Source organism: Chiloscyllium punctatum, chromosome 36 (genome assembly GCF_047496795.1).
Source record: "Chiloscyllium punctatum isolate Juve2018m chromosome 36, sChiPun1.3, whole genome shotgun sequence".
NCBI classification, from domain to species: Eukaryota; Metazoa; Chordata; class Chondrichthyes; order Orectolobiformes; family Hemiscylliidae; genus Chiloscyllium; species Chiloscyllium punctatum.
This window is the reverse complement of record NC_092774.1, coordinates 29966560-29992921: the sequence shown is the minus strand read 5'-3', so window position 1 is coordinate 29992921 and position 26362 is coordinate 29966560. Positions and strand designations below refer to the sequence as shown.

The 26362-nt window shown below is 45.7% G+C and overlaps 1 protein-coding gene across 6 annotated transcripts in view; it reads right to left on the bottom strand.

Moving 5' to 3' along the window:
- LOC140460942 (uncharacterized) overlaps positions 1 to 19216 on the bottom strand; it is a 128111-nt gene extending 108895 nt beyond the window's left edge. The window contains exons 1-6 of one of the 6 annotated variants that reach the window (XR_011954405.1): positions 18877 to 19147; positions 12682 to 14078; positions 6355 to 10888; positions 4602 to 5121; positions 3231 to 3323; positions 1928 to 2061 (exon numbers count right to left, since the gene is read on the bottom strand). Coding sequence is in view for 4 of the 6 variants with exons in the window: in XM_072555691.1 (XP_072411792.1) it covers positions 3841 to 4713 (873 nt within the window). In the remaining 2 variants the exon portion in view is untranslated. Of the gene's footprint in view, positions 1 to 1927; positions 2062 to 3230; positions 3324 to 3397; positions 5122 to 6354; positions 10889 to 12681; positions 14079 to 18876 lie in introns of those variants that run through there. The other 5 variants (XM_072555691.1, XM_072555693.1, XM_072555694.1 and 2 more) reach the window with 5 other exon arrangements.
- Between the last annotated feature and the right edge of the window lie 7146 nt (positions 19217 to 26362).

Here is a 26362-nt window from a genome sequence, read left to right as displayed (position 1 = left end):
TGACAGATTTGAAGTCTCCAAATGGCAATCGGAGGAAAAAAAGTTGAACCACAATTTCCTTCCCCCCACTCCGTGGCTCGACATTGTATTCCTTTTGCATTTTGGCTGGCTGCTCAACTTTTGGCTGACTGCCCGTAAGGGCGGCACAGTGGTTAGCACTGCTGCCTCACAGCGCCAGAGACCCAGGTTCAATTCCCACCTCAGGCAACTGTCTGTGTGGAGTTTGCACGTTCTCCCGGTGTCTGTGTGGGTTTCCTCGTGCAGGTTAGGGTGAACTGGCCATTCTAAATTGCCCGTAGTGTTAGGTTAGGGGTATGGGTGGGTTGCGCTTTGGTGGGGCGGTGTGGACTTGTTGGGCCGAAGGGCCTGTTTCCACACTAAGTAATCTAATCTTTTGTACTTCTTTTCCTTCGGTTAGGGGAGCCACAAACTGGAGGGCATAGGTTTCGGTTGAGTGGGGAAAGATGAGGGACCAAAGGATTAGAAAAAAAGTGTGACATTTAATTTGCCTCAGGAAATGCCAGGACTAGAGGGTGAGTGGGGAAAGATTTAAAACGGACCTAAGGGGTAACTTGTTTCATGCAGAGGATGGTAAATGTATTGAATGAGCTGCCGGAGTGGAGGCTGGTACAATTCCAACTTTTAAAAGGCATCTGAATGGGTGTACGAAGAGGAAGGTTTAAAGGGGTTGGGCCAAGTGTTGGCAAATAGGAATAGATTAATTTAGGATGTCTGGTCGGCACAGACCAAACTGTTTCATTATGTGCTCCATGGCTCTATTCTACATAGAAACAATTTCACAATATTAGAATAGGCAACTCGCCCCTTACAGTCTGTCCTCAACTGTGGTCAAACTGCATATATTTCAACACAAGTTTAAAAAAGCTGCAGGCATCTTTCTGAAAAATAGAATTTAACATGCTTTAATGTTGTTTGAGTAGCTATTCTCAATGTTAAAGATCAGTCATTTCTCGTGCACCCCCATCTCCCAGGTAGAGTCATCACCATCTGTCTCTCTCTTCTTAGAAGGGCTTGATACAGCAATCAAAGAGGGATGGAGGCACGAGAAATAACAGGTGGTGGGGAAAGAGAATGGTTGAGGGGGGAGGAGCTGAGGGTGGGTGTCAAGAGAGAGAAAATGGACAGGGGACAGAAAGAGAATGGACAGAGGGCAGTGACACTACAAATCCAACCTTCCCCAGGACCACAGTAATAATTTCTCAATATACAAATGGCTAAAGCAGTAGAATCACATAATCCTTATCCCAGCAGGCCATTCAGTCCATTTACCTCACACTGACCTTCCAAATAGCATCCCACCAGACCAACCCACTTACCATACAACCCTGCAGTTCCCCATGGCTTACGCACCTGAAAATGCATATCCTTGGACACTTCAGCACAGCTGATCCACCCTAAACTGCAGATCTTTGGACTGTGGGAGGAATCCACGCAGACACAAGGGGGACAATGTGCCAAAGTCGCCTGAGGCTGGAATCAAACCCAGCACTGTGAGGCAGCAGTACTGACCACTGAGCCACCATGCCACCCAGAGCTTTGATGTTCTGCTTTATCTTTTTAGCTTCTGACTTCTCATGCGCCCTCAGCAAAGGCTCTGCCCTCCTGAGATTTGTGGATCACACCCACTGCAGCCTCCCTTTCCCACTTCTCTTGTCCTGAGCACGTCGGTTCCTGAACCTGGTGCCAGACAGACACCGACGCCATCTGGCCTCCTGCTGCTAACTTCAGAGAAAGACGACAATCACCTGTCAATATTCTGCCCTTACCCCCAGCGCTCCCCCTCCCACCACTCAGCCAGTTAGCTCCTCCCCCTGCCTCCCAATCTCAGATCCCCTTTACCTGTGTGATTCACACTCACACCCTTCTGACCCTATCCACTGACCTAATCAGAAGGCTCTGTCCAGAGGGGAATGACCATCTCCTGGAATAAAGTGTCCGGTTAACTTTCCCCGTGACGTGTCTGCAGCCTGGCTTCCTCTGAGCCAAAGGTCTTCCAGCATGTGTTTACGCTGAATCACAGCATCCAGAACCTCCCACCTTCTGCAAAGTGAAAGACAAGTCTCACCCTGCCCTCTCCAACATGTATGTGTAGATTAGATTCGATTCTCTACAGTATGGAAACAGGCCCTTTGGCCCAAAATGTTCACATTGACCCTCCAAAGAGTAACCCACCCAGACCTGTTCCCCTACCTTATATTTACCTCTGACTAATGGACCCAACACTATGTGGAATTTAGCATGGCCAATTCAACTGACCTGCTCATCTTTTGGATTGTGGGAGGAAACTAGAGCACCTGGAGGAAACCCATGAGGAGAATGTGCCAACTCCACATAGACAGTTGTCCGAGGTGGGAATCGAACCCGGATCCTTGGTGCTGTAAGGCCGATAGCCAAGTTTGGAACCCATGAGGACGGTCTCAACTGGGACCTTGGGTGACCACACTACACTTAACACTGTCTCTCACTCCCACACATACACACCCAGTCACACAGACCCTCTCTCACACACACCTCCCACACCCTCTCACAGGCTTATACTCCACTGCATCGACACACTTTAGCAAGCATGCACATGCAAACACTCACTCTCTCATGCGCACGCGCACACACACACACACAAACCTATGCAGTGAATTTGCATTTGCAGATACATTGTATTTTGCTCAAAAAGCACAATCTGCAGGCAGTCAATCTATGTAATATTTTATAAATTCCTACTTTGGAAATAGAATATGTGTGTCTCAGGACTGGGATACAGACGGACTTGAACCTCACACCTTTCTTGCTTTGTCTGAGCTGAGATGTCACCTATTTTTACAAAATCTTAAGTCATCGGGAGAATGTGACTTAAAGGTAGTTCTGGGATATACATGTTAATGAACCAAAACCTGCAACCCATTCGAAAAGATGAAAGACTGAATCGCAACTGGACTTGTTCAGGAAATCTGATCAACTGCATGACACTGCGATGTTTTGCGATAAATTCTATGTCTTATGATCCTGCCCAACACCTACCCGATGGAGGAGCAGCGCTCCGAAAGCTAGCGCTGCCAAATAAATCTGTTGGGACTCTAACCTGGAGTTGTGTCGATTTTAACTTTCTCCACCTCAGTCCAACACCAGCAACTGCCCATCATTTCGAATGAACACAGCCCCCACCTCCTGGTGCTGCCAGGAAACTTTACAATGTCCATAAAACAACACAGTACCTGCACTCCTGAAATATCTGCAATTTCCAACGATACGAGCTACTCATTCACTGCTCCATCTGATACACGACATTGGAAACTTAGTGCAGGAGGCTGAAAGAAATCAACAGGTTTAAAACAAAAACCATTTGAAGCTCAAGGCCTTCAATGAGAGTCTGAGCCTGGCGGTAAGTTCAGGTAACCCTTTATTGTGACCCAACTTTGTTACAGCTTCAGACTCCCCCCCAGCAAAAAGGGAATGGGAGGGGCCCAATGGGAGAGAAAGGGGGCGGGGGGCGCGGAGGGGGGGCATGGGTGCAGTGTGGAGTCAACCATAGGCCAGACAGGGTAAAGGATGCACCTGGGACGACTGAGTGAATCCTTTCCCACAACGGTAGTTTCTTCCCGAAAAATGGTGTGAGTGAATCAGATGGGGTTTTCTCACCCCAACACCACCCCACACCCCCACCCCCCAAAAATTGGCTTCATCGTTAGAATTGGAACTCCAGATTACTGACTGAATTCCAATTTCACCATCTGCCACGGCAGGATTCGAACCCGGGAGGCCCCAGAACTGGGTTAATACTCCAGTCAATAACGGCACTCAGCCGTCACTCCTTCAATGCCCCTGCTATGGTACGTGAACGTGCTGGTGCCTCCGCAGGTGGGAGGAGCAGGTGAACACCTTACTGCACCCGGGGCAACTGAAGGGCCTCTCCCCTATGTGGACCTGCTGGTGTTTCTGAAGTGTGATGGCCTGGGTAAAGCACTTCCCACACTCGGGACAACTAAAGGGCCTCTCCCCCGTGTGGATCCGCAGGTGGGTCTGGAGGTTGGAGGCCCGGGCAAAGCCCTTCCCACACTCGGGGCACCTGAAGGGCCTCTCCCCGGTGTGGGACCGCTGGTGTGTCAGCCGGGCAGAGGCCTGGGTAAAGCACTTTCCGCATTCACAGCACCTGAAGGGCCTCTCCCCCGTGTGGACCCGCTGGTGGGTCTGCAGGGTGGAGGAATCGCTGAAGCCTTTACCACACTCTGGGCAGCTGAAGGGCCGCTCCCCTGTATGGAGCCGCTGGTGGATCAGCAGGGCAGAGGCCTGGGTAAAGGTCTTCCTGCATTCGGAGCAGCTGAAAGGCCTCTCCCCTGTGTGTACCCGCCGATGGGTCAGCAGGTGAGAGGAATCACTGAAGGCTTTCCCGCACTCGGGGCAGGAGAGTGGCCTCTCCCCCTTGTGGATTCGCTGGTGCCTCAGCAGGGCAAAGGAATTGCTGAAGACCTTCCCACACTCGGGGCAGCTGAAAGGCCTCTCCCCCGTGTGGACCCGCCGGTGGGTCAGCAGGGCGGATGCCTGGGTAAAGCCCTTCCTGCACTTGGGGCAGCTGAAGGGCCTCTCACCGGTGTGACTGCGCCGATGAGTCTCCAGAGCAGACGGGGCACAGAAGCCTTTCCCACAGTCGCCACACTTCCACGGTTTCTTCATGGGGCGGGATTCCTCAGGTTTCTCCATGGCCGAAGCATCAGCCGCACACAAACGTGGGTACAGCCCCACCCTGCCGTGAATTCCTCTTTCCAGGCCATATAACTGTTTCAGGCTCCACAATCACTGCGCTGCAACGTAGGGTCTCTCATCCAGTCCCACTGATTATGAAAATGTACTCGAGCAGGAAGCAAACGCTTTGCTCCTTCTCACAGAATCACAGTCAAAAATCGTTGCAGTCCCGATGTCCCAGTGTCACTGTCTGACATTGATGTGAAAGTGAGGACTGCAGATGCTGGAGAGTCAAGACTTCAAAAGTGTGACGCTGGAAAAGCACTGTAGGTCAGGCAGCATCCGAGAAGCAGAAGAGTCAATGCTTCGGGCATAAGGCCTTCATCTGTCGATTTTGAAATTTCCGTCTTCAGATCTTCAAATACTCTGTAAAAAGAGATTACAAAAGTCATTACACTCAGTGCAGGATAACAACTCTGAACAAGCAATTCTACTTTCTGCGGAATATACTTTTCTTTTGTTATTCCACAAAATTGAAAGCACCATCCCACTCTCTCTCCCCTTCTGTTTTCACTCCACTCTAATTCTCCTCAAGGTGCTGATTCAGAATCTTACAGATGTAACCAGAGTCATAGAGATGTACAGAATGGAAACAGACCCGAACCCAGGGAAAAGACTTTGTCTATTTATCCTATACATGCCCCTCATAAATTTGCAAACCTCTATAAGGTTACCCCTCAGGCTCCAATGCTCCAGGGAAAACAGCTCCAGTCTGTTCAACCTCTCCCTATAGCTCAAATCCTCCAACCCTAGGACATCCTTGTAAATCGTTTCTGAACCCTTTCAAGTTTCACAACATCTTTTCGTTGGAAGGAGACCAGAATTGGACGCAATATTCCAACAGTGGCCTAACCAATGTTCTGTACAGCCTCAACATGACCTCCCAAGAGTTCAAAATTAACATGAAAGGAGACTTCGATAAGCATTTGGTACTTAAAGTTTGACAAGGCACTGATGAAATGCATCCAACAATCTTGAAGGAAGGGACGACAGAAATTGTGGAAGCCATAATTTATCAGTCTTCCATGGACTTGGAGGAGGTGCCAGAAGACTAGAGAACTGCAAACATTGCAGCCTGGTTTAAGAAAGGCTGTAAAGCTAATCTCAGCAATTATAGAATCATAGAGATGTTTTGCTATCCTATCTTTCCCATAAAGGCTGACAGAACAGGCTGTGAGCAGGAGTCTGCTGGGCACCACCTTCATTAATCAAAAGGGAAAGAGCTATTGATTCAGCACCTCAGGAAATCTTGAGATAGTCTTGGCTCCTATGCACATGTTGGAATCCATGTAAGGAGATGGTTATAGTTTGCTTCTGTACTTAGAATTCATAAATTGAAGCCAGTGTACATTTTTTAAAATATTCAAGATTAAAAGTACAAAGGAGATCAATATTATACAACAATCCAACAACCCCGTCCCAGGACAACATGCGCCTGACCCTCACAAAGATGGCGGCCGGTTGCCCGGGCAACCCGAGAGCTCCTTCGCCGGTGAAGTAAACACTGGGGCCTGTGGGGCTTCTATTGGAGGCCTCAGTCCTCCCCCTAGGAGTTTATAAACTCCCCAGTCTCCCTCCTCCCGCGGTTCCCAATCCTACCCTGTCTCACTGTCTCCTCTCCCCGGGGGCAGGAGCCAGGTCTTGGCGCTCGGGCCTGGCGACCTCCCCGGGATGTTTCTGAAACCTGGTCCTGTCCTGAAGGAGGATCACCGGGACCCGAAACCCGTCCTCACATTTCTCCCGACACGAGCTGCCGGACCTGCTCAGCTTTTCCAGCGGCTCCTGTTCTTGTTCCTTCAGCCGCCGGCGCCATTCCTCTCCCACACTCAGTAACACGGTCTTTGTCCGGCCGCGGGACCTACACTGCACATGCGCCAACACACGGGGGGCGGGGTCCATACAATGTCGTCACCATCTGAGGGGCGTGGTTGGGGAGGCCTCCAACCAATAGGGGACAATGGGGGTTGGTTTTCCCCGCCCCCAGCCCCTGAAAGGTGGGTTTCATTTAAATGTGAATGTGGTTTTCTTTTTAATTTTCAGCCTGTTCAGGAATGTTACTCCAGACCTTTGGAAGGCTGAAACATCGGGAAACTTCCAGACACAAACAAAGGGGTTTTAAAAAATGAATAGAAATAGGGAAGGTAAATTACAAAAGAAGCCGAGTATAAAATATCAAAAGCTTCTATTGTTGTGCCAAAGGGAACAGAGTCGCTAAAGTAAATGTTGGTTCCTTGGAAGATGAAACAGGTGAGTTAATAAGGGGAACACTGAAATGACAGAGCTGCTAAATCAATACTTTTCCTCAGTTTTCACGTTGGAGGACAGCAGTACCATTCGGATTGGAACGAGCAAGTCAAAGTCAAATCAATGTCGATTGGTACACTATTAGGATTGAGGGCAAACAACTCCCCTGGGCCTGATGGCCTACATCCGAGCGTACTCAAGGAAGTGGCAGTGGAGATTGTGGATTCATTAGTTACAATGTTCTAAAATTCCCTGGACATGAGAAAGATTCATTGAGTTTATTTAATACAGAGATAGGTAGGTTCTTGATTGACAAGGTGATCAAAGGTTATGGGGAGAAAGCAGGAGAATGGAGTTGAGAAACGTTTCAGCCATGATTGAATGGCTTAGTTTCTGCTCCTATATCTTAGGATCCTATGGTTCCAGTGGATTGGAAAAATGCTAATGTAATGCCTGTATTCAGAAAGGGAGGCAGGTAATATGTGGGAAATTGCAGACCAGTTAGTTTAACATCTGTTGTTGGGAAGGTGTTAGAGTCAATTATCAAGGAAGCAATATCAGGACGTTTGAGAAGTCAGCATGGTTTTATGATGGGCAAATCAGATTTGACTAAGTTCTTCATCAATGTAACAAGTGGATAATGGTGATCCTGTAGATGTAATATATCTGGCGTTTCAGAAGGCATTTGCTAAAGTGCCACTCAAAGCGTTAATTCACAAGGTTAGATCATATGCAATATGGGCTGATTTATCAGCTTGGATAGGTGACTGGCTGATGGGCAGAAGACAGACAGTCCAAATTGATGGCTCTTTTTTCTGGATGGCAAGACGTGGCAAGTCAGGTGCCACAGGGTTGGGTCCTTGGACCCCAGCTATTTACAATCTAGATTAGTGACTTGGATACACATATAAAAGGCTCATTTGCCAAATTTGTGGATGACACATAAATAGGCGTGATGGTAAATTGCAATGAGGATATATGAACCTTTCAAATGGATCTAGATAGGTTAGGAGAGTGGGACAAAATGTGGCAGACGGAGTTTAATGTGGATAAGTGTGAGGTCATGCATTTTGGTCAAAATAAACAGCAAAGCAACCTATTATCTAATAGAGGGTTTGGGATGATCTGGTGCAGAGAGATCTGGATATCCTCATTAGTGAGTCACAGAAAACTAGCATGCAGGTACAGTAGATAATAAAGAAAGTGAATGCAGCATTCGCTTTTATCGCTAAAGGAATAGAACATAAAGGGAAGGAAGTGTTGCTGCAACCAAACATAGCATTGCTGAAACTGCACCTGGAGGATTGGGACCAGTTTTAAACTCAGTTCCCCTTATATGATTATGGTAGGAGATTTAACTTTCCAACCATAGACCAGTACTGCCATAGGTTTAAGGGCTTAGATGGAGAGGAATTTGTTGAGCGTGTTCAAGAAAGATTTCTGATTTAGTATGTGGATATACCTATGGAGAAGGTGCAAAACTTGACCTACTCTTGGGAAATAAGGCAGGACAGCTGACTGAGGTGTCAGTGGGGGTGCACTTTGGGGCCAGCGACCATAATTCTATGAATTTTAAAATAGTGATGGAAAAGGATAGACCAGATCTAAAAGTTGAAATTCCAAATTGGAGAATGTCTCATTTTGACAGTAATAGGCAAGAACTTTCAAAAGCTGTTTGGGGGCAGATATTTGCAGGTAAAGAGACGGCTGGAAAATGGGAAGCCTTCAGAAATGAGATAACGAGAGTCCAGAGGCAGTATATTCCTGTTAGGGTGAAAGGAATGTCTGGTAGGTGTAGGGAATGTTGGATGACTGGAGAAATTGAGTGTTTGGTAAAGAAAAAGAAGGAAGCATGTGTCAAGTATAGACAGGATAGATTGAGTGAATCCTTAGAGTATAAATGTAGTAGGAGTATACTTAAAAGGAAAATCAGGAGGGGAAAAAACTGGACATGAGACAACTTTGGCAAATAGGGTTAAAGAGAATCCTAAGGGTTTTTACAAATACATTAAGGACAAAAGGGTCACTAGGGAGAGAATAGGGCTCAAAGATGAGCAAGGCAACCAATGTGTGGAATTACAGGAGATGGGGGAGATACTAAACGAGTATTTTGCATCAATGTTTACTCTGGAGAAGGACATGAAAAATATAGAATGTAGGGAAATAGATTATAACATCTTTAAAAATGTCCATATTACAGAGGTGGTGGTGCTGGATGTCTTGAAACACGAAGGTGGATAAATCTCCAGGACCTGATCAGGTGTACCAGAGAACTGTGTGGGAGGCTACGGGAAGTGATTATTGGGCCCCTTGCTGAGATATTTGTATCATTGATAGTCACAAGAGAGGTGCCGGAAAACTGGAGGTTGGTCAACGTGGTACCACTATTTAAGAAAGTGATAATGAAAAGCCAGGGAACCTGATATCGGTGGTGGGCAGGTTGTTGGAGTGAAACCTGAGACACAGGATTTACACATATTTGGAAAGGCAAGGACTGATTAGGGAGAGTCACCATAGCTTTGTGTGTGAGAAATCATGTCTCACAAACTTGATTGAGTGATTTGAAGAAGTAACAAAGAAGATGGATGAGGGCAGAGCAATGGACATGATCTGTGTGGACTTCAGTAAGATGTTCGACAAGGTCCCTCATGGGAGACTGGTGAGCAAGGTTAGATTTTATGGAATACAGAGAGAACTTGCCATTTGGATACAGAACTGGCTCAAAGGTAGAAGGTGGTGGTGGAGGGTTGTTTTTCAGACTGGAGGCTTATGACCAGTGGAGTGCCACAAGAATCGGTGCTAGGTCCACGACTTTCTGTATTTTTTATGCAAATGACTTGGATGTGAACATAGGATGTATAGTTAGGTTTGCTGATGACACCAAAATTGGAGGTGTAGTGAACAACGAGGAAGGTTACGACAGATTACAATGGGATCTTGATCAGATGTACCAATGGGCTGAATAGTGGCAGATGGAGTTTAATTTAGATGAATGCGAGGTGCTTCATTTTGGAAAAACAAATCAGAGCAGCACATCCACACTTAATGGTAAGGTTCTATGGAGTGTTGTTGAACAAAGAAACCGTGGAGTGCAGTTTCACAATTCCTTGAAAGTGGAGTTGCAGGTAGATAGGATAGTGAAGGTGGTGTTTGGTATACTTTCCTTTATTGGTCAGAGTATGGAGTATAGGATTTGAGAGGTCATGTTGTGGCTGTACAAGAGTATGTTTAGGCCACTTTTGGAATAAGTGTACAATTCCAGCATCCTTCCACTTGGAAGGATGTTGTGAAACTTGAAAGGGTTAAGAAAAGATTTACAAGGATGTTGCCAGGGTTGGAGGATTTGAGCGATAGGGAGAAGTTGACGAGGCTGAGGCTGTTCTCCCTGGAGTGGAGGTGGCTGAGGAGTGACCTGAGAGGTTTATTAAATCATGGATAGGGCGAATAGCCAAGGTCTTTTCCCCCCAAGATGGAGGAATCCAAAACTAGAAGGTATAAGTTTAAGATGAGAAGGGGGAAGATTTAAACAGGAACTAAGGGGGCAATGTTTTCTCGCAGAAGGTAGAGCGTGTATGGAATGTGCAGCCAGAGGTAGTGGTGGAGGGGGGTACAATTACAACATTTAAAAGGTGTCTAGATGAATAGTTCGGATTTAGAGGAATATGGAGCAAATGCTGTAACTTGGGACTGGGCCAGATTGGAACATCTGGTCGGCATGGATGAGTTGAACTGAAGTGTCTGTTTCTGTGCAGTGTGACTCTATAAGTCTATAATTGCTATGACCGAAACTAGAACTTTTTACTGAATCTTCCTGCTGGACTTTTTTAGTGCACCCAGTTTGTCGATTTCTGGTGGGTAAAATTGGCATATGTCCGGTATCCTGGAAATTCTGAAAAATAAAAAGAAATAATTCTTCCTGTGAATGGTACAATCCACACCCCCTGATGTGAATGGTACAATCCTCCCCTTTCCTTTACCTCCTCCACACCCTCCACCTTCAAATGATGCAATCGTCCCCCTCTGTATGGTATAATCCTTTACTCCCCCACAACGGTTAAGGGTACAACCTCCCAAGTCTCAATGGTACGATCCTTTCCACACCACCCCAAATGAATGGTCCAATCCTCCCCCCTGAGAATCCTGAGCTGGGATTCCCCAATCCCTTTCTGTTTCACATTTCCGAAGCCTTTTCCATTTTGAAAACAGTCTCTGTTTCTGGTCTTCCCACCAAAGTGCATAACCTCAGACTTTACCACATTGTATTCCATCTGCCCCTTCTCTGACCATTCTCCTGGCATGTCCAAGCATTCTCAGCATGGACCCCTTTGGAACTCCAAAGACCCCTTTATGCCAACACTCTGCCTTCTGCCAGTCAGCCAATCCTCTATCCGTGCCAGTACCTTGCTCCTACACCAGGGACTCTTATCTTTCTTAGCAGCCTCCTGCACGGCACCTTGTCAAAGGCCTTCTGGAAATCCAAATCGCTCACGTCCCCGAGCTCTCCCTTTGTCTAACTTACTCATTACCTGCTCAAAGAATCCTAATAGATTTGTCAGACATGACCTCCTGTTGTCAAAGCCATGCAGACTCGGTCCTGTTTTAACATGCACCTCCACATACTTCCCACTCTCAGCCTTCATAAAACCTGTTAAGTTTACCCATTTTTACCATAAATACGTTGTTCTGCTCTTTAAAATGAATTCAAGTTTAAAGATTTCATATTATGTATGTACACTACCTTTGCCCCTCATAATATTTTATCCTTCTGAAGAAGACTTTCAAAAGAGATTGGCACAAGGTATGAAACTGACTGTGACTGCATCAAGTAAAGGAGTTAGTAAGAATGAGAAAGGAGTGGCGAAATATCTAAACCTACCCATGCAACGGTCAAGAAGGCACAACAACACCTTTTCTTCCTCAAGATGCTCAACAAATTCGGCATGTCCATAATGACACTCACCAACATTTAGAGATGCACCACAGAAAGCATTGAATCTGGGTGCATTACGCCCTGCTACGGCAACCGCTCTGCCCAGGACCGGAAGAAACTACAGAAAGTTGTGTGCACAGCACAGTCCATCACAGAAGCCAACCTCCCACCCATGAAATCCATCTACACTTCTCATTGTCATGGAAAGGCTACCAACCTCAAGGACCCCTCCCACCCCGGGAATGATCTCCTGCACCATCTTCTGCCAGGCAGAAGATACAGAAGCTTGAACACATGTACCAACAGGTTCAAGAATAGCTTCTTCCCTGCTATTATTAGACTGCTGAATGGAGCTCTCCAATGTGAAATCTAATGTTGCTTCTGCGCACCTCCTGTGCAGCTGTAACTCTGTATGCTTCACTCTGTCTAAGCGCAGTATGACCTGCATGTCCTTGTTTGCTCGGATCTGACTGTACTGCTGATAAAACAAAACTTTTGATTCTACTTAGGTATATAGCACAGTACAGGCCCTTTGGCACTCGATGCAGTACCGGCCCTTTATCCTACTCTAAGATCAGACTGACCTACATACCATTTATTGTACTAACTTTCGTGTACCTATCCAAGAGTCCATTACATGTCCCTAATGTATCTGACTCTACAACCACTGTTGACAGTGTATTTCACACAGCCACCACTATCTGAGTAGAGAACCTACTCTGACATCTCCCCTGAAACCTTCCTCCAATTACCTTAAAACAATGCTGAGTGTGGGCTACTGGAAAACCATAGATCCATGGAAAACCATCTTCTGGATTAGTGGTGCTGGAAGAGCATAGCAGTTCAGGCAGCATCCAAGTAGCTTTGAAATCGACGTTTCGGGAAAAAGCCCTTCATCAGGAATAAAGGCAGTGAGCCTGAAGCGTGGAGAGATAAGCTAGAGGAGGGTGAGGGTGGGGAGAAAGTAGCATAGAGTACAATGGGTGAGTGGGGGAGGGGATGAAGGTGATAGGTCAAGGAGGAGAGGGTGGAGTGGATAGGTGGAAAAGGAGATAGGCAGGTCGGACAAGTCCGGACCAGTCATGGGGACAGTTACTGAGCTGGAAGTTTAGAACTAGGGTGAGGTGGGGGAAGGGGAAATGAGGAAACTGTTGAAGTCCACATTGATGCCCTGGAGTTGAAGTGTTCCGAGGCGGAAGATGAGGCATTCTTCCTCCAGGCATCTGGTGGTGAGGGAGCGGCGGTACAGCCTGTCCTGAGCTGTGGCCTAACTGCACATATTCCAGTGCAATTTTCAGAAAGATTTCAGCAGCTCTTTTAAAAAAATTGAAATGCGTTTAGACTTCAATGATGTTTCTGAATACATCATTTTAGCTATTCTCAATTTTAAAGATAAGAGTTTCGAGTGAAGACAGCCCACACCTCCCAGTGCTGCCAGTCACCTTTACAATGTTGATGAAACGATGCAGTACCTGTACTCCTTAAAAATTTACAATTTCTAACAATACTAGCTACTCATTCACTGCTCCATCTGATACACGACATTAGAAACTTAGGTCAGGGGCTGGAAGAAATGAGCAGCTTTAAAACAAAAAACCATCTGGAGCTCAAAGCTTTCAATGAGAGTCTGAGCCCAACAGGAGAACGGCCTCTCCCCGATGTGGATGCGCCGATGAATCTCCAGGTCAGACGGAGTACGGAAGCTTTTCCCACAGTTACCACACTTCCACGGTTTCTCCATGTCCGAAGCTTCAGCCACAAGCAAATGAATGTCCTGCCCCTCACTGCTGTGAATTCCTCTTTCCAGGCCGTATAACAGTTTCAGGCTCCACACTCAGTGCGCAGCAACAGTAGGGTCTCTCATCCAGTCCCACTAATAATGAAAATGTACTGAAATAGGAACCAAAAAGCTTTGCTCCTTCTCACAGAATTGTAATCAAAAATCGTGGCTGTCCCAATCGATTGAGTGACTGTCAGATATTGACGTGAAAGTGAGGACCGCAGACGCGGGAGAGTCAGTGTTGAAAAGTGCGGCGCTGGAAAAGCACAGCAGGTCAGGCAGCATCCAAGGAGCAGGAGAGTCAACATTTCGGGCATAAGGCTTTCATCTGTTCATTTTGAAACTTCTGTCTTCGGATCTTCAAATACTCTGGAAAAAGAGATTACAAAAGTCAACACTGTCAGTGCAGGGTAGAAATTCAGAACAAGCTATTCTACTTTCTGTGGAGCATTCTTTTCTTTTGTTATTCCACAAAATTGAAAGCAACATCCTTCTCTCTTTCTTTCTCTCTCTCTCTCTCCCCTCCCCGTTCTCACTCCGCTCTAAGTAATTCTCCTGCAGTGCTGATTCAAGATCAGAACAGCAAAAACGTCAAGACTTATATATTGGATAACTCCACCTGAAAGTTAACATCTTTCACAACATTGGGATACTGCTGAGAGTGAGCAGGTCTGATTTTGGGAAGCAAAATTAAAATGTGTCAATTCAGGATGAATCGGGAATGCGTCTTGAGGAATAACCAGACACATCAAGGTATTAACACAGACACTAGAGAGAAACTGAACAGAAGAGACGTGGCAAACGTTAGTAGAAAGCCAGAGTCATTAGGATATACCGCACAGTAACAGACCTTTTGGTCCAATGTGTCTACGCTGACCAGATATTGTAAATCAATTTAGTCCTATTTGCCAGCACTTGGCCCATATCCCTTGGCCAATCCACCCTACCTTGCACATCCCTGGACACTATGTGTAAGTTAGCACGGCTAACCCACACAAACCTGCACCTACTTGGGCACGATGGGTACTATAACATGGCCAATCCACCCTCACCTGCACATCCCTGGGCACTATGCATCATTTAGCATGATCAATCCACCCTAACCTGGGCACAGTTAAAAATCACACAAACGCGGGTTATAGTCGAACAGGTTTATTTGGAAGAACAATCATTCGGAGCACTGCTCCTTCATCAGGTGGTTGTGGAGAATAAGACCATAAGGCACAGAATTTATGGAAAGACATTTGTGGCCTGCCACTGAAATGATATATTGAACAAATCGGGATTGTTAAGTCTTTCATCTTTTAGAATGGATTGCAGGTATCATTAATATGTAAATCCCAGAACTTCCTGTAAGGCCCCCTCTCAAGATAACATAAGGCTTTACAACAAAAGGTGGCATCTCAGCTCAGACAATGCATTAAAGGTATGAGGTCAGAGTTTGCCTGTATCTCACTCTTGACTCAGACTGTTTCTATTTCCAAAGCAGGAATTTATAAAATATTATCTGGATTGACTGCCTGCATGAACTGCCGAGTCTCATCCACCAGCTGAAATGACTGGATAGGGAGGGCTTGATCCCCACAGTGCAATGAATTCCCACTTTCCACCAAAATCCCAAATGTCCACACTCACTCAGTTGCTCTCTCATAAATCAAATATTTCATTGTAACTTCTTCTGCTCCCAGCCTCCAGTCTTCACAACCACACTTCTGCTTTCACCGAGGATAATTAGTCATACAGCATGGAAACAGACCCTTTGGTCAAACTCGTCTGTGCCAAACAGATATCCGAAATTAATCTAGTCCCATTTGCCAGCATGTGGATCTTATGGTTCTAAACCATTCCTATTCATGTACCCAGCCAGATGCATTTTAAATATAATTGTACCAGCCCCACCACTTCCTCTGGCAACTCATTCCATACATCCACAACCCTCTGCGTGAAAAAGTTGCCCCTCAGGGCCCTTTTAAATCATTCCCCTCTCACCTCATACATATGCCCTCTAGTTTTGGACTCTCCTACCTTGGGGAAAAGACCTTGGATATTCACCCTATCCATGCCCGTTATAAACCTCGATAAGGCTGCCCCTCAGCCTCCGATGCTCCAGGGAAAATATCCTGGATCTACTCAGCCTTTCCCTGTAGTTCAAACCCTCCAAGTCTAGCAACATCCTCGCAAATCTTTTCCGACCCCTCTCAAAGTTTCACAAGTTATTTCCGAAAGCAGGGAGACCAGAACTGGATGCACTATTCCAAAAGTTGCCTTACCAAGTTACAGCCACAACATGATCTCCCAATGCCTATACACAATGCTCTGACCAATAAAGGAAATCATACCAAACACATTCTTCACTATCCTGTCTATCTGCGACTCCACTTTCAAGGAGGCATGAACCTGAACTCAAAGGTCTCTTTGTTCTGCAACACTCCCCTTCAATGTACCAGTCCTGCCTGCATTGCTTGACCAAAATGCAAAACCTCACATTTCTCTAAATTAAACCCCATCTGCCACTCCTTGGCCCATTGGTCCATCCGATCAATTCTAATTTATAGTGAATTCTGCTTCCTCTCTTATTCTCTAGAAGCTGAAAATCTCCATCCCACACACTCTCTCTCCCTTCTCACTTTGTAGAACCTAATCCCTGCTGTCCTCATCCTGAAGGGTCTGGTTCATGCTGTTTAACAGGCCCACACTCAGGGGAGATCTAATTGAAACATACAGAATACTGAACGGCCTGGACAGAGTGGATGTTGGGAAGATGTTTCCATTGGGAGGAGAGACTAGGGCTCGAGGCACAGTCTTAGAGTAAAGGGAAGACCCTTTACATTGGAGATAAGGAGAAACATGTTCAGCCAGAGAGTAATGAATCTATGGAATTAACTGCCACAGAAGGCTGTGGAGGCCAGGTCACTGAAGATATTTAAGACTGACATAGATAGGTTCTTGAGTATCAAGTGGATCGAGGGTTATGGGGAGGAAGCAGGAGAACGCAGATAAGAAACTTAATAGCCACGATTGAATGGTATGAGCAAACCCAATGGGCTGAATGGCCTAATTGCTGCTCCTAGATCTGATGGTCTCGCTGTCCTGGACACAAACTGCATGAATCCAAGTAAGATTCAGTTAATCCATTTTTTAAGGTTAGAATCAGTCCAACCATTGTGGTACAGACAGCCTCACACAGGGAAACTCACACCTTCAATAGGTTATCTGGGACAATATGACACCAATTGGGAATGTAACTTTTAGAAAAGGTTTTGCTATTTACATATGAAAGAACTGAAACCAACATGGTTATTCTCAAAGAGGAGAGACTTAATAATAACCCAGGTCTTTTTCAATATATAATTTCAGTTACATCCCACTGTAAACTTTTGCTATAGATTCAGTGTCATACAATCTTATTCTTCACAACCACCTGATGAAGGAGCAGCAGTCTGAAAGCTAGTGCTTCCAAATAAACCTGTTGGATCATAACCCTGTGTTTTTGATTTTTAACTTTGGGCACAGACCGTGAGAATTGGGAGCAGGAGTTGGCCATTTGATCTTTGGAACCTGAACCAGCATTGAACAGACCATAACTGGATATGAATCTTCCTACATCTCGGTGGATAGGCTGAGACTTTCTTCACTGGAGCACAGGAGATTGAGAACTGACCTTATAGAGGTTTGTAAAATCATGAGAAGTATATACGAGGTGAATGGCAGGTGTCATTTCCCTCAGTTGGGGGTTTCAGGATTAGGCAGCAAATTTTGAAAGGAGAGAGGAGAAAGGTTTTGAAAAGATTTGAGGCAGCTTTTTTAAAAAAAATACAGTAGTTCATGTGTGGAATGAATGTCCAGAGGAAGTGATGTTACTTTCAAAAGACATTTGGTTAATTACATGAATAGGAAAGGTTCAGAGGGATATGGGCCAAACACTGGCAGGTCGGACTAGATTAGTTTGTGAATATATTCAACGTGGACTAGTTGGACTGAATGGTCTGTTTCTTTGCTGTATGACACTGTAACTGTTCTGTACTTGTCTTCAAAACATTTTCTTGCTTTTCCACATAAACATCCACTTTATTGTTGCTCAAAACTCAGATGAACTCAGCCTTGAATATATTCAATGACCCCTAACTGCAGGAAGACATCCACAATTCTGAACACAATTCCTTTTGTTAATATACCACTTGCTTTGCTGATTGCTTGCTGCACCTGTCTGACACTGGCAGTGACTGGTGCAGAAAGACACTGAGCTCCCTTTCTACATCCACATATTCCCTATTCCCTTTTGCCCGAAACATCGACTGTCCTGCCCCTCAGATGCTGTCTGACCTGCTATGCTTTTCCAGCACCACACCTACTGACTCTAATCACCATTATCTGCAGATCTCACTTTCTCCACCTCTCAGTATATCACCATTTAAATAATACACTTCCTTTCTGCTCTTTTTCACAACTTCACATTGTTGTACTCTTTTTCTCATGTTTCCAACTGTGGTCTTCTCTACATTGGGGAGACTGAGCATACACTTGGGAACGGTTTGCTGAGCGTCGCAGGCAGGTCCACAGTCACTACCCACTTTAATTCCCTTTCCCACTCCCTTTCTGAAAAGACTATCTTAGGCCTTCTCCATTGCCACAATGAACCAAACAGCAAATTGGAGGAACAACACCTCATCTTCCGCCTGGGCAGCGTAGAGCCCAGCGGACTCAACGTTAAGTTCTCCAGTCTCAAATAACCTCACTTCCCATCTCTTTCCCACCATTCCTCCCCCCCCCAACGACTCCCTTCTCAGCCCCTCCCCCTCATTTCCACTCCTCCTTGTCACTAACCAGATTTATTTCTCCCATTCACCAACCAGGTCAGACCTTTCACCTATCCCCACTTCACCACCCTGCCCCCAGAACACCATTTATCTGCACTCATCCCCAATCCTGAAGAAGGGTTACACCTGAAACGTCGACTTCTCCACCTCCTGATGCTACCTGGCTTCTTCTGTCCTTCCAGCCTCCTGCCTGTCTATTTTGCCAATTGCGACACAGACGTGGAGCAACGTTTCCAGAGTCTGTCCCCACCCCGATTCACTCCCTTTCCTTTCAGTTGCTGCAAGTCAACAACAGAACCCCAGAATGAAAAAAAATGGAAAAGGTGGTGAGAAAAGAGTGCCGTACTCACAGATGTTGGACAGAGGAAGGAGATTGCAGTCTGGGGTGAAGCTCAATCTTCATTCAGAGAAACAGGAGCAGCCGCATCTTCAGAAACTCATGGTCCAACTTCCGCATTCAGACAATGGGGTGTCTCTGATTAGCAGGAGGACTAGACTCCTTCCGGTCCTCCAGTACTCCCTATTGGTCAATCAAAAGAAGATCGCGCGCCTTTTTGTGCGGACTGCGATGAGCATGCCCAGTATTTTGCTGACACCCAGCGAGCATGCGCACGGCATTGCTGACACCGTCAAACATGCGCTGTATGCTCTATCGAGATGCTGGTGTTACTGACAGATTTTAAGTGTCCAAATGCCAATAGGAAAAAAAAAGGGGTAGAGCCACAATATTTTTTCTCCGTGGTTCGACATTTGATTGGTTTTGCATTTTGTCTCGCTGCTCAACTTTTATATGTCTTCTCCCCTTGTTGAGAGAGTCTCCCCGTGAGCTGACTTTGGGTAGCGCTTTAACCAGTTACACAGACTGAAGAAACATTGCACTATTCGCAGGAGGGAGTGACTGTACACGTTTCCTGAGTGTGATCCCAGTTTCAATTGTTCATCGGAAACACAGAACCAAAAGGATACCAGAACTGCGGAGAATTTAGGGAAATGTGGGGACTGAGGGAAGGGATTCCATTCCCTGGGGGCACTGGAGGTTCATCAGCTCAGTCGCAGTGCGGACAGGCCGTTCTTCAAAAAATTATTACAACATTATTTCAACATTATTTCCCATTGACAAAAACACATTCACGCTGCCTGATTACCTTGAACTTATACAAGTGCTCTGTCATAATATCTTTGATAATAGCTTTGAACATTTTCCCCATTACATATGTTAAGTTAAATGGTCTCCCTTTTTGAAGAAAGGATTTGTCCAATCTAAAAAAAAACCCACCCCTGAAACTAATGAAGTTTGGAAATTAAAACCAATACATTAACTATTACGGGGAGAATGCGGGGAAGTGGAGTTGAAATGCCTATTAGCCATGATTGAATGGCGGAGTGGACTCGATAGGCCGAATGGCTTTACTTCCACTCCTATGTTTTATGGTCTTATTTCACGCCCTAATTTCTCTTTAAGAGTCTAGGATGAATTCCTTCAAATACCCGGGACTTATCAGCTCGGAGTTCCAACAGTTTACTCAGTACTAGTTTCCTGGTGATTGTAATTTTCTTCAGTTCCTCCCTCCCTTTCAATTCCTGATTTACAGCTAGTTCTAGGGTGTTACTTGTATCCTCTCAAGCGAAGTCAGATTCAAACTCTTTTCAATTCATCTGCCATCTCTTTATCCTCCATTACTGAATCCCCAGACTCATTTTCAGCAGAACCAACACTTATTTTGTTAACTATTTTTAAGAAAAGCTGACAAAACTTTCCACCCTGTTTTTATAATTTTTTTAGCTAACTTTCTAACCCTAATTGTCGTGCTACTGCCTGCATTATTTCTGATATTTTGCCATAGCTCTTAACTCTAGCATCAACTTGTCTACGTATTCTATTGAACTGACCTTGATTAAGTGTTGCAAAACACACAAGGGCAAATCTTTCCTCTCCAGAAAGTCTTAGTACTTAACACGATAAAATTCACTTTGAAATATTGCGCATCCAAATTTTACCAAGCACATACTACAGATTCAACATCCCACAAAGACACCCAGTTTTGTTATGATCTTTAATTCTGAAGATAAATTTGAATACCCAGTGATTAACTGGAAGAACTCTTCATTAAGATTTCACATTTTAAAACAAATAAAAATTACCCATTAACTGGTGTAACTCAGCAGAATGGGATGTATGGCCTTAAATTGTAAATCTAGTTTTCTTTACATCCCTGCAAGAGTTCCCACGAATCTTTACAAGAGTCTTGATAGTTCATTCACTTGCTGGGAATAGTCCAAGGGATACAACATCTCTCGAGGATTCACTTAAATCCTTCTCAGGATTCCAAGTATTCCTGGTAATTGTATGTGGGAAAAGATCTGCCACCCTGGCAACCCACAATAGGCCCACAAAAGCAAAATTGGCCAAACTGTACCAAAACACGCAGAATGCCTTAGCAGGGACCAAGCAGGCTAACAAGTGAAACTAGACAGCACTTGCAGACAAGGGAATACCTGTACACCTCAAGTACCCACGAACAATGACAGAATACCACAGCTATCCCAAAGCCCTGAGGGCAGTTTCACAACCCAGCAGTACCAAAGCCACACAAAAGGACAGGTCAGACAGAGAGGCACCAGCAAGAGCATTGCTCCCAGGACAGTACAATGGAAGCACCTCACCGTTTCAGAGGAGACATTAGCACCTACGCAAACAGACACACGCGCTCTCATGCACACACACTCTCTCATGCATGCACACACAGGTCTATGGGGTGAATTTGCATTTGCAGATACATTCAATTTTGATCAAAAAGCACACAACCTGCAGGCAGTTGATACATGTAATATTTGTAAATTCCTCCTTTGGAAATAGAACCAGTCTGATTCAAGATTGGGATACAGACAGACTCAAACCTCACACATTTCATTGTTGTCTGAACTGAGATGAAACCTATTTCTATAAAACCTTAAGTCATCTCGAGAATCTGACTTCAAAGACTTTCTGGGATTTACACATTAATGAACTAAAACTTGCAACCTATTCTAAAAGACAAAAGACTTCACAACAATCTAGGTTTGTTCAATATATCCGATCAGTTGCACTATACTGTGATCTTTTGCTATAAATTCTGTCTTATGATCCTGCTCCACAGCTTCCTGATGAAGGAGCAGCGCTCCGAAAGCTAGTGGTTCCAAATAAACCACGATAACCTGATGTGTGATTTTTGAACTTGATCCAACCCAGTCCATCTCTGGCTCCTCCATATCATTTCGAGTGAAGGCAGCCCCCACCTCCCGGTGCTGCCAGGAAACTTTACAATGCTGAGGGAATGATGCAGGACCTGCACTCATGGAAAATTTACAATTTCTAACGATACTAGCTCCATCTGATACATGACATTGGAAACTTAGTGCAGGAAGCTGAAAGAAATGAGCAGCTTTCAAACAAAAACCTCTTGGAGCTCAAAGCTTTCAATGAAAGTCTGAGCCCAGCGGTAAGTTCAGATAACCTTTATCAAGACCCAACTTTATTACAGCTTCAGATCCCCCCCAGCAAAAAGGCGTAGAAAAAGTAGTTTTTTTAAAAAAAAACAGCTCAAGGTCAAAGAGTACACAGTCCCCCCACCCCCAACTTTCTTTACTATTAATCAGCACCAAGTTATCCCTTTGGAATTGGATCCTTGGTACAGCCTTAACCCGTAGGAAGTATTGCCTCACTCAGCAATTTCAACCCAGACCCTGTATCCAAGTAAGTTTCTCCCTGTTCATTTCCGCAGGTGGGGGAGTCGACCACACTGCTGTGGGTCTGGAGTCACATGTAGGCCAGCCCGGGTAAAGGATGGGACGACTGAATGAACCCTTTCCCACACGGCAGTTTCCTTTCCTAAAAAGGACATGAGTGAATCAGATGGGGGTTCTCATGCCCCCGCCCCCAAAAATGGTTTCATCGTTAGATTCCGAACTCCAGACTTCTGACTGAAATCCAATTCCACCATCTGCCACGATGGGATTCAAACCCAGGGGTCCAGTCAATAATGGGACTCTGCCATTGCTCCTTCAATCCCCCTGCCATGGCATGTGAACTCGCTGGTGCCTCTGCAGGTGGGAAGAGCGGGTGAATCCCTTCCCACACTGAGAGCAGGTGAATGGCCACTCCCCAGTGTGGACCCGCTGGTGGGCCAGCAGGGTGGAGGCCTGTGCAAAACCCTTCCCACACTCAGGGCAGCTGAAGGGTCTCTCCCCAGTGTGGACCCGCTGGTGCTTCAGTCTGTCGGACGAATTGCTGAAGGCTTTCCCGCACTCGGGGCAGGTGAAGGGCCTCTCCCTGGTGTGGACCCGCCGGTGGGTCAGCAAGGTGGAGGAGTGGGTAAAGCCCTTCCCACACTCGGGGCAGCTGAAGGGTCTCTCCCCAGTGTGGACCCGCTGGTGCTTCAGTCTGTCGGACGAATTGCTGAAGGCTTTCCCACACTCGGGGCAGCTGAAGGGCCTCTCCCCCGTGTGGACCCGCTGGTGCCTCAGCCGGGCGGAGGAATTGCTAAATTCCTTCCCACACTCAGGGCAGCTGAAGGGCCTCTCCCCAGTGTGTACCCGCTGATGTCTCAGCAGGGCTGAGGAATTGCTGAAGGCCTTCCCGCACTTGGTGCAAAGGAACGGCCTTTCCCCGGTGTGGACCTGCTGGTGGGTGAGCAGACTGGAGGCCTGGGTAAAGCCCTTCCCGCATTTGGGACAGCTGAAGGGTCTCTCCCCTGTGTGGACTCGTCGGTGCTTCAGCAGGTCAGAGGAATTGCTGAAGGCCTTACCGCACTCTGTGCAGGGGAACGACCTCTCCCCGGTGTGAGTGCGCCGATGAGTCTCCAGGGCAGACGGGAAATGGAAACTTTTCCCACAGTCACGACACTTGCATGGTTTCTCTACGGGGCAGGATCCCTCAGGTTTCTCCATGGCCAAAACTTCAGCTGCGCACAAACATGTGTAGAGCCCCTCCCCGGTCTGAATTCCTCTTTCCAGGTCATACAACTATTTCTGGCTCCACACTCAGTGCACTGCAACCATACGGTCTCTCATCCAGTCCCACTGATTCTGAAAACATATAGAAGCAGGAACCAAAAAGCTTTGCTCCTTTTCACAGAATCACAGTCGAAAATTGTTGTGTTCCCAATGGATTGAGTGACTGTCAGGCATTGACATCAAAGTGAGGACTGCAGACACTGGACATTCAGTGTTGAAAAGTGCGGTGCAGGAAAAGCACAGCAGGTCAGGCAGCATCCGAAGAGCAGGAGAGTCGATGTTTCAAGCATAAGGCCTTCATCTGTTGATTTTGAAACTTCTGTCTTCAGATCTTCAAATACTCTGTAAAGAAAATTACAAAAGTCATCACTGTCAGTCCAGGGTAGAAATTCAGAACAAGCAACTCTACTTTCTGCAGAACATTCTTTTCTTTTGTTATTCCACAAAATTGAGAGCATCATCCCACTCTCACTCTCCCTCTCACTCCCCCTCTGTTCTCACTCCACTCTAATTCTCCTGAAGGTGCTGATTCAGGATCTTACAGGGGCAGAAAAGCAAAAATGTCAAGACTGACATCTCTCTGAATTTTGGATAGCTCCACCTGAAAGTTAGTTTCTTTCCCAACACTGGAATACTGCTGAGAGTGAGCAGATCTGATTTTGGGAAGCAAAAACCGTCAATTCAGGGTGAACCTGCAATGCAGCTTCTTGACGAACAATGAGACATGAAATGGTTAACGTCCCCAGGAAGGGGGAGAAAACGAGACATCAAGGTATTGACACCGACACCAGAGAGAAAGTGAACATGCCGACCAGATATCCAGAATCAATCTAGGCCTATTTGCCAGCACTTGGCCTATACTCCTATAACCCCTTCGTATTCATATACCCATCCAGATGCCTTTTAAATGTTGTGATTGTACCAGCCCCCACCACTTCCTCTAGCAGCTTGTTCCTTACACACACTGCCCTCTGAATGAAAAAGTTGCCCCTTATGTCCCTTTTAAATCTTCCCTTCCCCACCCCACCCTTAACCTATTACCCTTACATTCTGGAGTATCCCATCTCAAGGAAAAGACCTTGACTATTTACCCTATCCATGCCTCTCATGATTTTATCAACTTCAGCCTCCAGCGCACAAGGGGGAAACATCCCCAGTCTGCTTGGCCTCTCCCTATCACTCAAACCCTCCAACCCTGGCAACATCCTTGTAAATTCTTTCTGAACCCTTTCAAGTTTCACAACATCCTTCTGATAGGACTGAGACCAGAACAGCACACAACATTCCAAAAGTGGCTTTGGTTCTGCTGAACAATGGCAATTTAATTCCAAAATATTAATTTCTTCATGAGAAGGGAATAATTGGCATTGTAGCTGTAAGAGGTCTCTTGCAGAAGAGTGAAGAACCAAGTGAGAGAACTTTCCATTAAAATGGAGAGGAACGGAGGTGATTCTGAGACTGGGGACTTATATCTAAAGCAAGGAAATTACAATGGCAGAGGCACAAACAGGCCACAACAAATGAGGGAACATGATTGAAAGAAATGACAAACATTTAAAGAGCACCTGGAGGATCTGCAACAGTTGTCCATTCCTTTCTGAAAAAATAAAACACAGAAGGTGGCACAGCCACGGGCTAACAAGGGACATGATGGATAGGATGAGATCCAAAGGAATGGTGTACAAATTGGCTAAAAATAAAGTACCAGATCTGAAGACTGGGAGCAGTTCAGGTTTCAACAAAAGGATTGATCAAAAGGGGAAAATGGGTATGTGAAGATAAAAAAAAATTAGAGAAAACAATAACAACTAGAACAGGCAAAGTTCTCATGTGGAACAAAGAGATGGCAGACCAATTACCCACATATGTTGCTTCTATCATCACAAAGGAGGACACAGGTAACATCCCCAAAATGTTGGGGAACACATGGTCCACTGAGAGCAGAACTGAAGGAAATGAGTAGTTGTGGGGAAATGGTGTTGGGGCAATTGATGGGATTAAAAGTTTACAAATCCCGGTGCTGGTAACCCACACCCCAAACTATGGTCCGAGGTCATGCAATTGGCAAATCTTGGGCTGATCTTAGCAGAACTATTTAATGGTAAGGTCCTACGGAGTGTTGCTGAACAAAGTGACCTTGGAGTGCAGGTTCATAGCTCCTTGAAAGTAGAGTTGCAGATAGATAGGATAGTGAAGAATGTGTTTGGTATGCTTTCCTTTATCAGTCAGAATATTGATACAGGAGTTGGGAGGTCATGTTGCAGCTGTACGTGACATTGGTTCGGTCACTTTTGGAATATTGCATGCAATTCTGGTCTCCTTCCTATCAGAAGGATGTGTGAACCTTGAAAGGGTTCAGAAAAGATTTACAAGGATGATGCCAGGGTTGAGGGATTTGAGCTATAGGGAGAAGTTAACAGTCTGGCGGTTTTCCGTGGAGAGTCGAACAGTAAGGGGTGACTTTATAAAGGTTTATAAAATGATGAGGTGCACGGATAGAATAAATAGACAAAGTCTTCTCTCTGGGGTGGGGGAGTCGATAACTACAGAACATAGGTTTAGGATGAGAGGGAAAAGATTTAAAAGAGACCTAAGGGGCAACTTTTTCATGCAGAGAGTGGTAGGTGTATGGAATGAGCTGCTGGAGGAAGTGGAGGAAGCTAGTGTACTTCCAACATTTAAAAGGCATCTGGATGGGTATATGAATAGGAAGGGTTCGGAGGGATATGGGCCGGTGCTGGCTCAAGTTAACCCTCCTCCTGTATTGAATTTCAAATCTATCTTCATCATGTCTTTCCTCCACTCCTGGCGTTCTCTTTTCCCAGTCTACAAACTGAAAATAAC